Source organism: Triticum urartu, chromosome 2A (assembly GCF_056163025.1).
Source record: "Triticum urartu cultivar PI428250 chromosome 2A, HENAU_Tu73, whole genome shotgun sequence".
Classification (NCBI taxonomy): domain Eukaryota; kingdom Viridiplantae; phylum Streptophyta; class Magnoliopsida; order Poales; family Poaceae; genus Triticum; species Triticum urartu.
Window position 1 is genome coordinate 674,135,190 of NC_141874.1, and position 12,362 is coordinate 674,147,551.

At 41.5% G+C, this 12,362-nt stretch overlaps 1 protein-coding gene across 1 annotated transcript; it reads left to right on the top strand.

Annotated features, from left to right (window-relative positions):
• The first annotated feature begins 5,115 nt into the window (after positions 1-5,115).
• On the top strand, positions 5,116-11,431 carry TOZ (Transducin family protein / WD-40 repeat family protein). Its single transcript, XM_048703138.2, has 14 exons — positions 5,116-5,571; positions 6,338-6,520; positions 6,706-6,855; positions 7,366-7,571; positions 7,662-7,947; positions 8,024-8,158; positions 8,278-8,396; positions 8,946-9,102; positions 9,190-9,436; positions 9,528-9,604; positions 10,129-10,248; positions 10,448-10,578; positions 10,650-10,824; positions 10,928-11,431. The coding sequence occupies exons 1-14, from the start codon at positions 5,230-5,232 to the stop codon at positions 11,255-11,257; spliced, it is 2,658 nt and encodes an 885-aa protein (XP_048559095.2). The 5' UTR covers positions 5,116-5,229; the 3' UTR covers positions 11,258-11,431.
• The last annotated feature ends 931 nt before the right edge of the window (positions 11,432-12,362 follow it).

Genomic DNA, 12,362 nt, shown 5'->3' on the forward strand with positions numbered 1-12,362 from the left:
TCCAGTAGGACACAACACATGTACCGGACGTAGCCCTCGGATGTTGTACTGAACTGGGGAATGTCCAAGAAACGTATGCGTGAGTGCGTGCGTTTTCCATGTGGGATCGAGGCGAAGTCCTGGGGTTAGATGCGCCTTTTGATCCTGAACCCGGAGAACCTGGCCTTGGCCGCTACCTGCCGGAGAGAAACGCCGGGAGGGGCGCAGGACAGGACAAGCGATAGATGCCGACGGTGGGAGACGTGTGCACCATCTTTTGCGCGATCAAGTACGGGACAGGGACGGCGTGCCCATATGATATGACATCGATCGGCCCCTCCGATCCGCCGTCCCGTTCGTCCCGCGTCACGACCTGGAAACGGAATTATAGAGGGGCCTGCTGGCTGGCTGGCTGGCTACTGCTGCTAATCGACTTTATCCGGGTCGTCTACCTAGCTAGCTTTCCAGCAAATCTAGCGCGTAAAGTTGTTGGTCGGAGCCTCCGTCGTCGTCGTCTCCGGCGGAACACCGAACACGCCTTGGCTCCACTCCACCCAAGAGAAAACAAAACACATGGTGTGACAGTGTGATCAGCCCTTGATTTGTTTCAAAGGTCACAAGACGAAGAAGCCTACGCTCGAGGATTCTCGCACATGCTATCTTATAAGACTAATCACAATGGATAGTAACATGTCCATATTATTATTCTATATTACTATGTTTATAGTGAGGAGTAACATATGTGTGGTAACATGCAACACTTCATTTACTAGGCTATAGACTTATCTTGCCTTGATATGTGTGATGTTACTCATACTAGTAGTCACATGCCTCTCTTTCTTCATTTATTACTCATCACATTATCTACTTTATCTACATATATGTAATATTATTACCTATGTTATTCTCATTGTGGATAGTCTAATCACATTTGCCAAATCTTGAGGTTGACGAAGTCAACATCGTAATCCAGAAAAGGTGCGAGAACTCATGCGGAACCTATGAATTAAATCTAGATGGCACCACAGGAGACGTGACCATCCCCGCTACGCTTAGTTTCGCAAGGACGAAGCTTACATATGCCTTCTTTTTGTCTAACGGGTCACAAGGCAAGGTGAGACGGAACTATGTGAATTTGGCAGCAGATCGTGATCACTGATCTGATCAGCTTCAGTGAAAGAAATTTCAGGATCGAGAAGAATGTCACCCTTTTCCTTTTGAGAACTCGAAGAATGTTACCCATGTGGGCTTCCGGGTCATGGTCCGACAATCTTTCGGCACTGGGTAGATAGGAAGTAAATTTCACGGGCTTTCTATACATCGTCAGGGCTATGTCTCACCTACTGCGAGACCGAAGAACAACTCGCGCTCTGGCGCTAATGCTAGCAGACCAGCCCAATAATGTGTGTAACATACTGAACATTTTTCACATTCTCACCTTCTTTTCAGATACACTATTGACATTTTTTTTGAATACATACATAACATTTGTCAAATATACACTAAATATTTTTCACATACAAGTTGAACATCTTTTAAATACGCGTTGAACATTTTTCCGAATACATGTTGAACATGTGTCAAATGCATATTGAACACTTTTAAAAAATACAGTGAACATTTTTTCAACACACATTGCACATTTGCACAAAATGCTATGGACATTTTATAAAAACTTGCTGAATATTTTTTAAGTCTTGGGAACATTTTTTTAATATATCACAACACTTTTTAATGGTACACTTTTTTACAATATTACAGGAACTAACTTAAAAATTGTATAAATACTATCCAGAAATGTCATGAACATATTTTTAAAACGAATGAACATTTTTTAAAATTATATGAATTGTGTTTTTATAAATTATGCGAACATTTTTTGCATGAAAATTTTTAATGCATGGTGATTTTTAAACAAATTAAATCAACTTTTTTTACTAATTATAAATATTAAGAATAATGTAAATAGAAAATAAAAATAAACGGGAAGAAAAACTAGAAAAAGGTGAATCCTCTAGTGGGCCGGCCCACTGCAAGCTCCTTTAGGCTACGCCCTACGACATACATACACCAAAATCAGTAATTAAGGGGTACCCTTTGCAAAGGTCACTCCCCACCTTCTCTGTTGCTCACAAGTGTTGCATATGCGTCACTTATCATTACTTGTGAGTTATCCCTTTTTTTTCTTAGATTCGTTTTTTGAAATGTTTTATCTATTGAATTGTGTGTCCAAATTACGAACCGTCTTCACAATTGGATTTCTCGCATCGAGATCTTTGAAAGTAGATCTCATGTTGATATGTTTCCACGAGTATTCTTTTTCTCACAAAAAATACGAAATTAGAAACAAAAAATATGAAATCTATAACCTGAAAAAATGAAACCGAAAAAGATAACCCGGAAGCCCGGTTGTGTGCTTTCCACTTTTTTTGGAAGTGCAACTGTGATTTTCGCTTTCCGGGAAGCATAGTTTTGCTTGTCGCGGTAGCACATCATGTGCTTTTCCCTTTTCGAGAAGCAGTGTTGTGCTTTTTGTTGAAGCACATGCTGTGCTTCTTCTTTTTGGGGGAAGTTGTACCTTTTCCATTTTTTGAGAAGCACATGATGTACTTTTTCTTTTTTGGGGAAACACATTCGTGCTTTTCTCTGTTTCGTGTACCATAGATGTGTTTCTCGCAGAAGAACCTGCTATATTTCTCGCGGAATGGCATGGCTTCCCAAACAAATTAACACAACCTAGGGAAACCAAGAAAAGGAAACCCGAAAACCTAGATATAGTGTGAAAAAACAAATTTTTTAGGGTGTGCCAGTGCGGAACATGTGGTGCAGTAGTTGACGTGCTCCAAAAGCCCTAGAAGTAAATGGTGCAGCACTTGACGTGCTCCAAAAGCTCCAGAAGTAAGTTTTGCGGGAGACCGAATGGGAACCCATTAGATAAGTGCTTCTATTCCCCGACCTGTGCGGGGGGAAATGAGCAAACGCGCACCCATCCACACACTTTGAGGCGGTCCGCCATAGGCACGGGCTCCCATGTTTTTTCAAATACGTTTTCTTTTTATTTTTGTATGTTTTTTGAAAAACATTCGGGCTTTGAGAAAAGAATGTTTTTTAGATTTTTCACGGACTTGAAAGCTCGAAAATTTTGGCTTTTTTGTTTTCCTTTTTTAAAATGTTCATAAACTCTAAAAATGTTTGTGCATTTAAAATAATGTTCATGAATTTATAAAACAACTGTGAATTATTTTTTCATGAATTTTAGAAATTTTCATGAATTTAAAAAGTATTCATTGAATTTAAAAATGGTTTGGAAATTAAAAAATATTCACAAATTTCAAAAATGTTAGTGACTTCAAAAATCTTCACGACTTTTAAAATATTTTCTTGAATTTCAAAATATGGTTTTGAATTCAAAAAACGTTCACTAGTTTTAAGAAAATTTGCTGAAGTTGAGAAAAATGTCCATGAACCTCTTTTTTGCGGATTCCTAATTTTTTCACATATTAAAAATATATTCATAAATTTAAAAAAATGTTTGGCAGTGTCAAAAAATGCTACGACAATCTTCGCGAGTTTCAGAAACACTTCGTGAATTTGAAAGGAGTTCTCGTATTTCAAAAATGTTCACAACTTTAAAAAAAGTTCACAAAGTTGAAATGTGTTCATGTGTTGTAAAAAAAGTTCATGAACTCAGAAATTTTTCATCATTTTATAAAAGGTTTACGAATTTGAAATAAACTTTCGGAATTTGGAAAAAGGAAAATGAAAAGGAAAAAAAGCAAAGAAAAATAAAAATAAAAACATACAAGAACAATAAAAAAATAGAAAGAAAGAATAAAAAGGAAAAACATAAATAAAAAGGAAAGATAACAAGGGAAAATCATGGAGCAACTAGTTAACGAGCGCTGATTCGGGAGCCTCGCAACGATCAGCGCCACTTGGCGCGCTCTCAGCCATTCACCACGTGTCGCGCTCTAGACGCTCCCTTCGGATTTTGTTTTTTTATTTTTCCACACGCGTTTTCGGCTTTTTAAACTGTTTTTTCCCGGGTTTTTTGACGTTTTGGTTTTCTCCCGGTCTTTCTTAGCTTTTCGATCAAAAAATATTTCGAAAAAAAAAATGCGCGAAAAAACGCGTTTTCTTTTTTTTCCCTTTCGCAAAAGTCACGGTTTTTCCTTCCGCGAGAGGCACGGTTGTGCTTTATCGAGAGTCACGGTCGTGCCTTTCGGAAACGAAAAAAAACGCGTTTTCTGATTTTTTTTCTTTTGCGAGAGTCACGGCCGTGCCTCTCGGAAAGGAAAAAACAAAACGCATTTTCTATTTATTTTCTTTCATGATAGTCACGGTTTTGCTTCCGCGAGAGGCATGGTTGTGCTTATGCGAAAGTCACGGTCGTGCCTCTCGGAAAGGGAAAAAAATACGCGTTTTCTGTTTTTCTTTTATTTCACGAGAGTTACGGTTTTGCTTCCGCAAGAGGCACGGTTGTGTTTTCGCGAGAGTCACGGTCGTGCCTTTCAAAAAACGGAAAAAAACATATTTTTTGTTTTTTTCCTTCCACGAGAGTCACGGTTTTGCTTCCACGAGAGGCACGGTTGTGATCCTCTTTCGGAAAGGGAAAAAACTGTGCTCCCGGTTCAGTTTTTTTGCCCGGTTTTTTTCGTCCGGCTTTTTTCGTGAAAAAAAAAGTTCGTCAAAACCTATCAACATGGGATCTAGTTTTGAAGATCCGACACGAGGAATCCAATGGTGAAAATGGTTCGAGATTTGGATGCACGGTTTAAGAGATAAAACGTTTCGAATAAGCGGATCTACGAAAAAAAGGAAAACTCCCAGGTTGCGACAAGTGGTGCGATGCATGTGCGCCACTTGTCACGACCTGAGAAAGTGAAGTGTTCTTTGCAACGAGTATTCCTTAATTAGTGATTTCGGAAAAATCAACAACAAAAAAAGAAATCCGAGAAACTTCTAAAAATCGGTACTGGAAAATCCCGAAATGGGCCGGCCTACACTGAGGACGTGAGCCCAGAATGTCTTGCTCAAAACAAAATTAAACGTGAGCCCAACAGGGGGCCACGGCCCTCAACGTCGCTGCGTCAGGGACCCACGTGTCGGAGAGTGCGCCTTAGGCTTCTCTCCCTCTCGCCCAAACGCTCTGCCGCCACTCTTAAACCCTTCTCCCCCCTTCTCGCGCCGCCGCCGCCGCCGCCACCGCTAAACCCTAGCTCCGACGACCCCGCCGCCGAAGCGCACGCCATGGCTCTGTCTCAGGGGCCCAAGAAGAACTACCGCTGCGACCGCTCGCTGCAGCAGTTCTATACGGGCGGGCCGTTCGCCGTCGGGCGCGCCCCCCGCGGCGAAGGCGAGGGAGAGGGCGAGGGCGACGCCGAGGCGTTCTTCGCGTGCGCCTGCGGCAGCGAGCTGCGCGTGGTGTCGGCCGCCGACGCCTCCGCCATAGGGGAGCCCATCGACGGCGACTCCGAGGCCGTCACGGGAATCGCTCTCTCCCCCGACTCCCGCCTCCTCTTCGCCGCTGGCCACAGCAAGCTTATTAGGGTCTGGGACCTCGCGTCCCGCACCTGCATCCGCAGCTGGAAGGTACTTTTCTGATCTTCATGTGTTCTGTGGCGCTTAACTGTGCTGCTTCCTGTCTGAAATGCTGCATCCTAATCGTAACGCCTACTATTAAGGAGCTCCTCGCTCCCAATTTCATATCCGTGAAACTAATCAGACAGGGTGCTCAGGTGCAATTTTTCGCGCATGTGGAATCGGGCATAGTGCATCAATTTTATGTGCAAATAGGGTGGTGAATGAATAGATGCTCGATCACCTTCTCAGACATCTCACGAATCAAGAGATACTAAAGCGCCATGGAAAATTAGGAAACAGCAGTGGACCAGCCTATGCTCTTCACCCGAGATATTCACACATAACTGGTAGCTTGCTCCAGGAATGCTAAAAGCTGCACCTTCTTATGGAAACGCATAATAGTTAGTTCTAGAAAATTTACCTAGTTTGTGTTCTTGGAAGTATTAAAAAAATGTTGCAAGCATAAGCTAGACTCAGGGAGTTTCACCTCCTGATACCTGACAGTCTGTTAATTGATGCTTTGCATCATAGTGTTATAAGGCATGCATATTAATATGATAAATCTAGCTTTTGCTTCATCTTGCATGAATGGCTGTGCATCAGTTCCTGTTTCATAGTGGTGACAGCAGTGACAGAATGGAGGATTTTCATATATAATGTTAACATTTTCCACAACTGTAAAATGTTTCATTTGAGTATATTAGTACTTCCTTCTTTTTGTTTCTCAATATTGACATCCAAGGTATGCTCATTTGATTTTTGCTATGTTGTACAGGGACATGATGGTCCTGTTATGGCCATGGCATGCCATGCCTCTGGTGGGTTGCTTGCAACTGCTGGAGCAGACAAGAAGGTGTGCGTGTGGGATGTGGATGGTGGATTTTGCACACATTTCTTTAGAGGTCATACAGGTGTTGTGACAACCATAATGTTCCACAGAGATCCAAAGCGCCTTCTGGTGAGTGTGATTTTGGAGATAAATTACTTAAGTGAACAGGATCAATTGAAATCAAACTTCTTTCTTGTTGGTGCAAGTAACTCAGTATTAGCCCCACTGAGCTGTTGTTGGTTTTAGTGATATATTCCTTTTATTTCTCTATGTATTCGTGGTACTTACAGCCTCATTATTTTCTCGATGTCTAGTTATTTTCAGGAAGTGATGATGGCACAGTGCGAGTTTGGAACCTTGAAAGCAAAAAATGCATTGCTGTGCTTAACGCACATTTTTCAACAGTGACTTCGTTGGCATTATCAGAAGACGGGCTAACATTGCTCAGTGCAGGGAGGGATAAGGTATTGCAGAAGGATTGAAATCTGGCTTAAATTCCTCCTATGTTTATAAATCGATTTTTCATATTTCTATGTGTGCTAGCTTATACTTTGATGATGCATGAGTATCATTGGTTTGTCATTGCTAGACACTGGAAAAGCTGGGGTTTGAAATTGATTGCAACAGTCATAAAATAGATGATCTTCATGGCCTCATGGGGGATGGGGCTAGTTACAATCATGATTTTTTATTTGTCTAGACTACTCCCTCCCTTCCTAAATATAAGTCTTTAGAAATTCCAATAAGAGACTACATACAGAGCAAAATGAGTGAATCTACACTCTAAAATATGTCTATATACATCCGTATGTAGTTTGTATTGAAATCTCTAAAAAGACTTATATTTAGAAACGGAAGGAGTAGATACTTTTGCATAGCTAGCATTCCGATATTTATCAGTATATAAATTGTAAATTTGCAATGCATATTTCTGTCCTGAGCTACCAACATTTGAGTGAATGAAACTTCTGTAGGTTGTGAATGTGTGGGATCTTCGGAAGTACGCCTCAAAGAAGACAGTACCAGCATATGAAATGATAGAAGGTGTTTCCTTCATTGGACCAGGGAGCGGCATCTTGGCTTGTTTGGGTGTCGAAGCGGCAAAGTTGAAGGAAAAAACGGATGGTTATTTTCTTACGGTTGGTGAACGTGGAATCGTGCGCATATGGTGCCTGGAAAGGTACATTGATTTGGCATATACAGTTCTTAAATACTCCATTCATGTCCATCTAGAATGCATTTCTCAATTGCTTTTCTGGTCATTCCACAGCGCTGTTTGCGTGTTTGAGCAGCAGTCATCTGATGTAACCATCAACTCAGAAAATGAGGAATCTAGAAGGGGCTTTACAGCTACTACTATGTTGCCAGATGATCAAGGAATTCTATGTGTCACTGCTGATCAACAATTTTTGTTCTATTCTTGTACAAGAACTGATGAAGGGACTTTCCAGTTGAACCTATATAAACGTCTAATAGGTTACAATGATGAGATTCTTGATTTGAAGTTTGTTGGGGAAGAGGAACAATATCTTGCTGTGGCCACTAACTTGGAGCAGGTGGGCTCATGATTTTATATTACAGTTCTTGTGGACTTTCTGTAACCAATTTCTCACACCATTTCCTCTATTTCAGGTCCGTGTTTATGACGTTGCATCAATGTCTTGTTCTTATGTGCTGGCGGGCCACACTGAAATTGTTGTTTGCCTTGATACTTGTGTCTCTACTTCTGGGAAGACACTTGTTGTAACTGGGAGCAAAGATAATACTGTAAGTGTCATTTCCTGCCTAAAGATATTGCTGAATTAACATACATTTTTTGTGGGTTAACTGTTATTACTCCTTTGTCATTTTTCCCATTTTGGATGTAACATTTGGTATCTCAATAGGTAAGATTGTGGGATATGGAAAAGAGAAGCTGTATTGGTACTGGTAAAGGCCATCTAGGAGCTATTGGTTGTGTTGCTTTCTCAAAGAAGTCGAAGAACTTCTTTGTTAGTGGCAGCAGGTTAGTTTGAAAATCATAACTGTTCCATTTCAGAGCCGAGTGATATTCAATTCTTCAGTGATCGATCGTGACTCTTCTTCTAGACGTATAGTTATCTGTCAGTCTTGAGAATTGTTGAGATACCACGTTTTGGTTTGGTTTTGCATGTCTATGGGCGGGTGGGTGTTCTAAGGAAGTTGACTTTGCCTTTGATATCGAGTTATTGTATGTAGCAGTGTAGGCATTGAACTGCCCAAGTAGTCAACTAGCCATGGGAATGTATGTAGGCACTCGAGACTGTCTTGTTGATTCGTTCATCAGAACTAGAGAACCTCACTAATTTTACTTGTGGATGCAAACATGTCGAACTGAACCAATGCTAAGTCCAAATTCTGGAATGAGTGGCTATTGAACACTTTCAGTCTTTCTTCACAGCAGTTTCTTACAAGAATGACAGTTCCCTTGTCCATTTCCCTCTACCCATTATTGCTAATGTTCTTCTAAAATAAGTCTGCCTTATCTCTTTTTTTTTGAACATTTTATTCTAAAATAAGTCTGCCTTATCATTAGTGACCGAACCATCAAGGTTTGGACCTGGGATGATACACTCATTGATGCTGGCGGTGAAGTTCCTCTCAAAGCAAAGGCTGGTGTAGCTGCACATGATAAAGATATTAATTCTCTGTCTGTCTCACCTAATGATGGCCTTGTTTGCAGTGGTTCTGAGGTGAGATTGAGTATATGCTAACTTATCACGAAGGCTCTTTTGACTTACCTCATTGAACTGTCAGATCTCATTACCATGATTCTGTAGGACCGAACTGCGAGCATATGGAAACTCCCTAACCTGGTGTCCTCTGTTGTCCTTAAAGGGCATAAAAGGGGCATTTGGTCAGTTGAGTTTTCTCCTGTTGAACAATGTGTCATAACATCATCTGGCGACAAAACTGTCAAAATATGGCATGTTGCTGATGGCTCATGCCTAAAGACATTTGAGGGTCATACGTCAAGTGTTTTAAGAGCTTCATTCCTTTCACGTGGAACTCAGTTTGTTTCTTGTGGTAATAAGAAATAAGCATGTTTTATTGTATTTTTTTGGGTGTTGGGTAGTGTAACTCGGTTGATTCTCTTGTTGTGATGTCCTTACTGTAGGAAGTGATGGTCTAGTGAAGCTATGGACGATAAAAACGAATGAGTGCATTGCTACGTATGACAAGCACGATGGGAAGGTATGCTATCTGGCTCTGCCCTGTTTTATCATCTGTAATGTGAGCTTAGTAGATCATCCACATTTTATGATATTATAGTAACATCGTTTTTTCTGTATATGTTGGAAGTCTTTATGGGGGATTGGCAGCTAAAACACTATGCATTGAATTGTTGTTACCGGTGTTTTAAGAGAATTGAGTGATGAACCTACTTGTGTTCAGTGAAACAGAAACTGCTGGTGTTCTGTTTCATTCGAGAGCAGTATGATAATGTGCCATTTGGCTGTGTGATTCATTAGCCTCGTCAGTTGCCATCATTTTTTTGTGTCAATTTGCGAGTTGCTTAGCTTTATTAACCAGTTCATCTCTGATAATATGTATGATTTTATGAAAACTTTCTAATATCCACCATATTATCTAACATAAACTTTGGAAAGCTAGTTCATTAGTAAATTTCGAATACCATTCTTAGGCAATATGTGTATTTTTTTCCCTTGCTCAATGCTTTGTAAGGGTTCCCCAACTGACTGTCAGTTATTCAACAGGTTTGGGCATTGGCTATTGGCAAGAAAACTGAAATGCTTGCTACTGGTGGAACTGATTCTGATCTTAACCTCTGGCACGATTGCACTATGGAAGATAAGCAGGAAGATTTCCTTAAGAAGGCAAGTGCAATATTCTACTATACTTTCAGGATAAAGCTATGCATGCGAGTTGCTTGTCTTTGTTTAATTCCTTGGGCAAACAACACCGAATTCATTCTTTTTTCCAGAATATAACAACACTGGAAACATGACCTTTACTCCTTGTAAATGGCTCCTTGGATCTACGTGCAATACTTATCGGCATTTTCGATTGTTGCAGGAGGAGGAAGTTTTAAGAGGGCAGGAATTGGAAAATGCAGTGTCAGATTCTGACTATACAAGAGCAATACAACTCGCATTTGAGCTTAGAAGACCACGCAGGCTTCTTGAGTTATTCTCACAACTTTGCAGGTACTCATCTTTAAAGGAGGTCACTTTGCTTTTCTTGTATATAAATTTGATATATTGTGTTGTCTCTGCAGGAAAGCTGATCCAGAGGACCCTATAGAAAAAGCCCTTCTTGGTCTCCCAAAGGAAGGGCTTCGCGTGCTTCTTGAGTATATACGTGAATGGAATACAAAGCCCAAGTTTTGTCATGTTGCACAGTTTGTGCTTTTTCGGGTGTTGAGGAGCTTGCCTCCCACTGATATCCTGGAGGTACTTACCTTTTTCATTTTTTGAAGAGTTGTATTGAAGAGCACGTTGATAATCTGTGACAAACTGTTACCCTTTTCCTGAGACATCTCACTTGTTTGTGCAGATAAAAGGCATCAGTGAGCTCCTCGAGGGCCTCATTCCATATTCTCAAAGACACTTCAGCAGAGTCGATAGACTAGTACGCAGCACATTTTTGTTGGAGTACACCTTGACCCGGATGTCTGTCGTAGACCCAGACGTAGATGCGGGCACAACCAAAGATGTTACAAACGACTCGTCAATGGACAATGTTGAGATCACTCCAGCAGAGCCTGCATTAGAGACCCCGGAAAAGCCGGGCAAGAAGAGAAAATCCAGCAAAACAAGCCAATCCAGCAAGAAAAGTAGTAAGAAGGTGAAGGCTTCTTCGAACGCTGTTTCTGTCGAGGCGTAAACAGTTGACACTGACCGGGTCTCTCTTCACACCACCAATTTTGTAGCCGCTGTTGTATCTGCCGAATCACATTTATTTTGCTTCGTGACAGACACTGTACAGAATGTATTCTTTGGCGGGTCGAAAAGACATATGCTTGCTTCAGGCATGTACGAGCGATCTGTTTCAGTTTTCTGATGGAGTCCACAGCTAAGCTTTTAGGGCATGTACAATGGTGCTATATTAGGGCATGAAGTTTTAGAAAATGTTGCAGGCCATCTTATCCGCTGGGTTAGTTTGCCTTGATTGTCTTGCACGGAGGCAGTGCGTGCCCCAGCCATAAAGTCGCTTGCTCCACTTGCGATTGTTGGATCTGCGATCTGGACGCCGTTATGCATGCTTCATAATTCCCGTCCTAGTCACCTTTTCTGTGGCTGAGTGGGGAGTGAGGTGGAATAATTGTGTGACTGTGTCCCACGTTTTGCAAGTTGTGATATAAAATTCCATAGCAGTTGTGTAACGTAAACCTTTGGGGCGAAAGCATCTTATGTTTAGTTGTCACCGCCTTTTCGTTGTCCCCGGTCACGAGGATAATCGCCGGTAAAACGGCGGTGCTTTCGGTTCGGCAGCAGGAGTTGATGATGCTGCCAAATTAAGCATATTGTTGTGCGAATTTCACAGGACTGACTTCGAGAGAAGCTGATTGTAAGCCTATCAACGTCCGGTGTGATTCAGGAATGCGACGTTTTGATATGCCAGACAACAACCGATGGTCCTCCCCTGCTTCGTAAACACTCAACGTCGCCAGCTTAACCCCAAAGATAGGTTCTTCCACCGGCAATTCGGCATATGCCATCCGGGGTCTTTCACCGGAGAGAGGAAGCAAGTTCCATTCAGGATGCTTGGACGTTATGTCAAGCCCACGACGTAACTTACAAACATGTGCAACTGTTGAGCCTAGTTTGTCCATGTTACCCTACGCTAAAATGAACATCGATCGCACCAAAAGAGATGCGACTTGTGTGGCATACAGGAATCCCCTGCTCAACGAACCAAGAAACACCACGTGTGACATGACCCACAGGAGATATGGGGTCTCAAATCTGAACTTGTTTCCGTTAAAAGG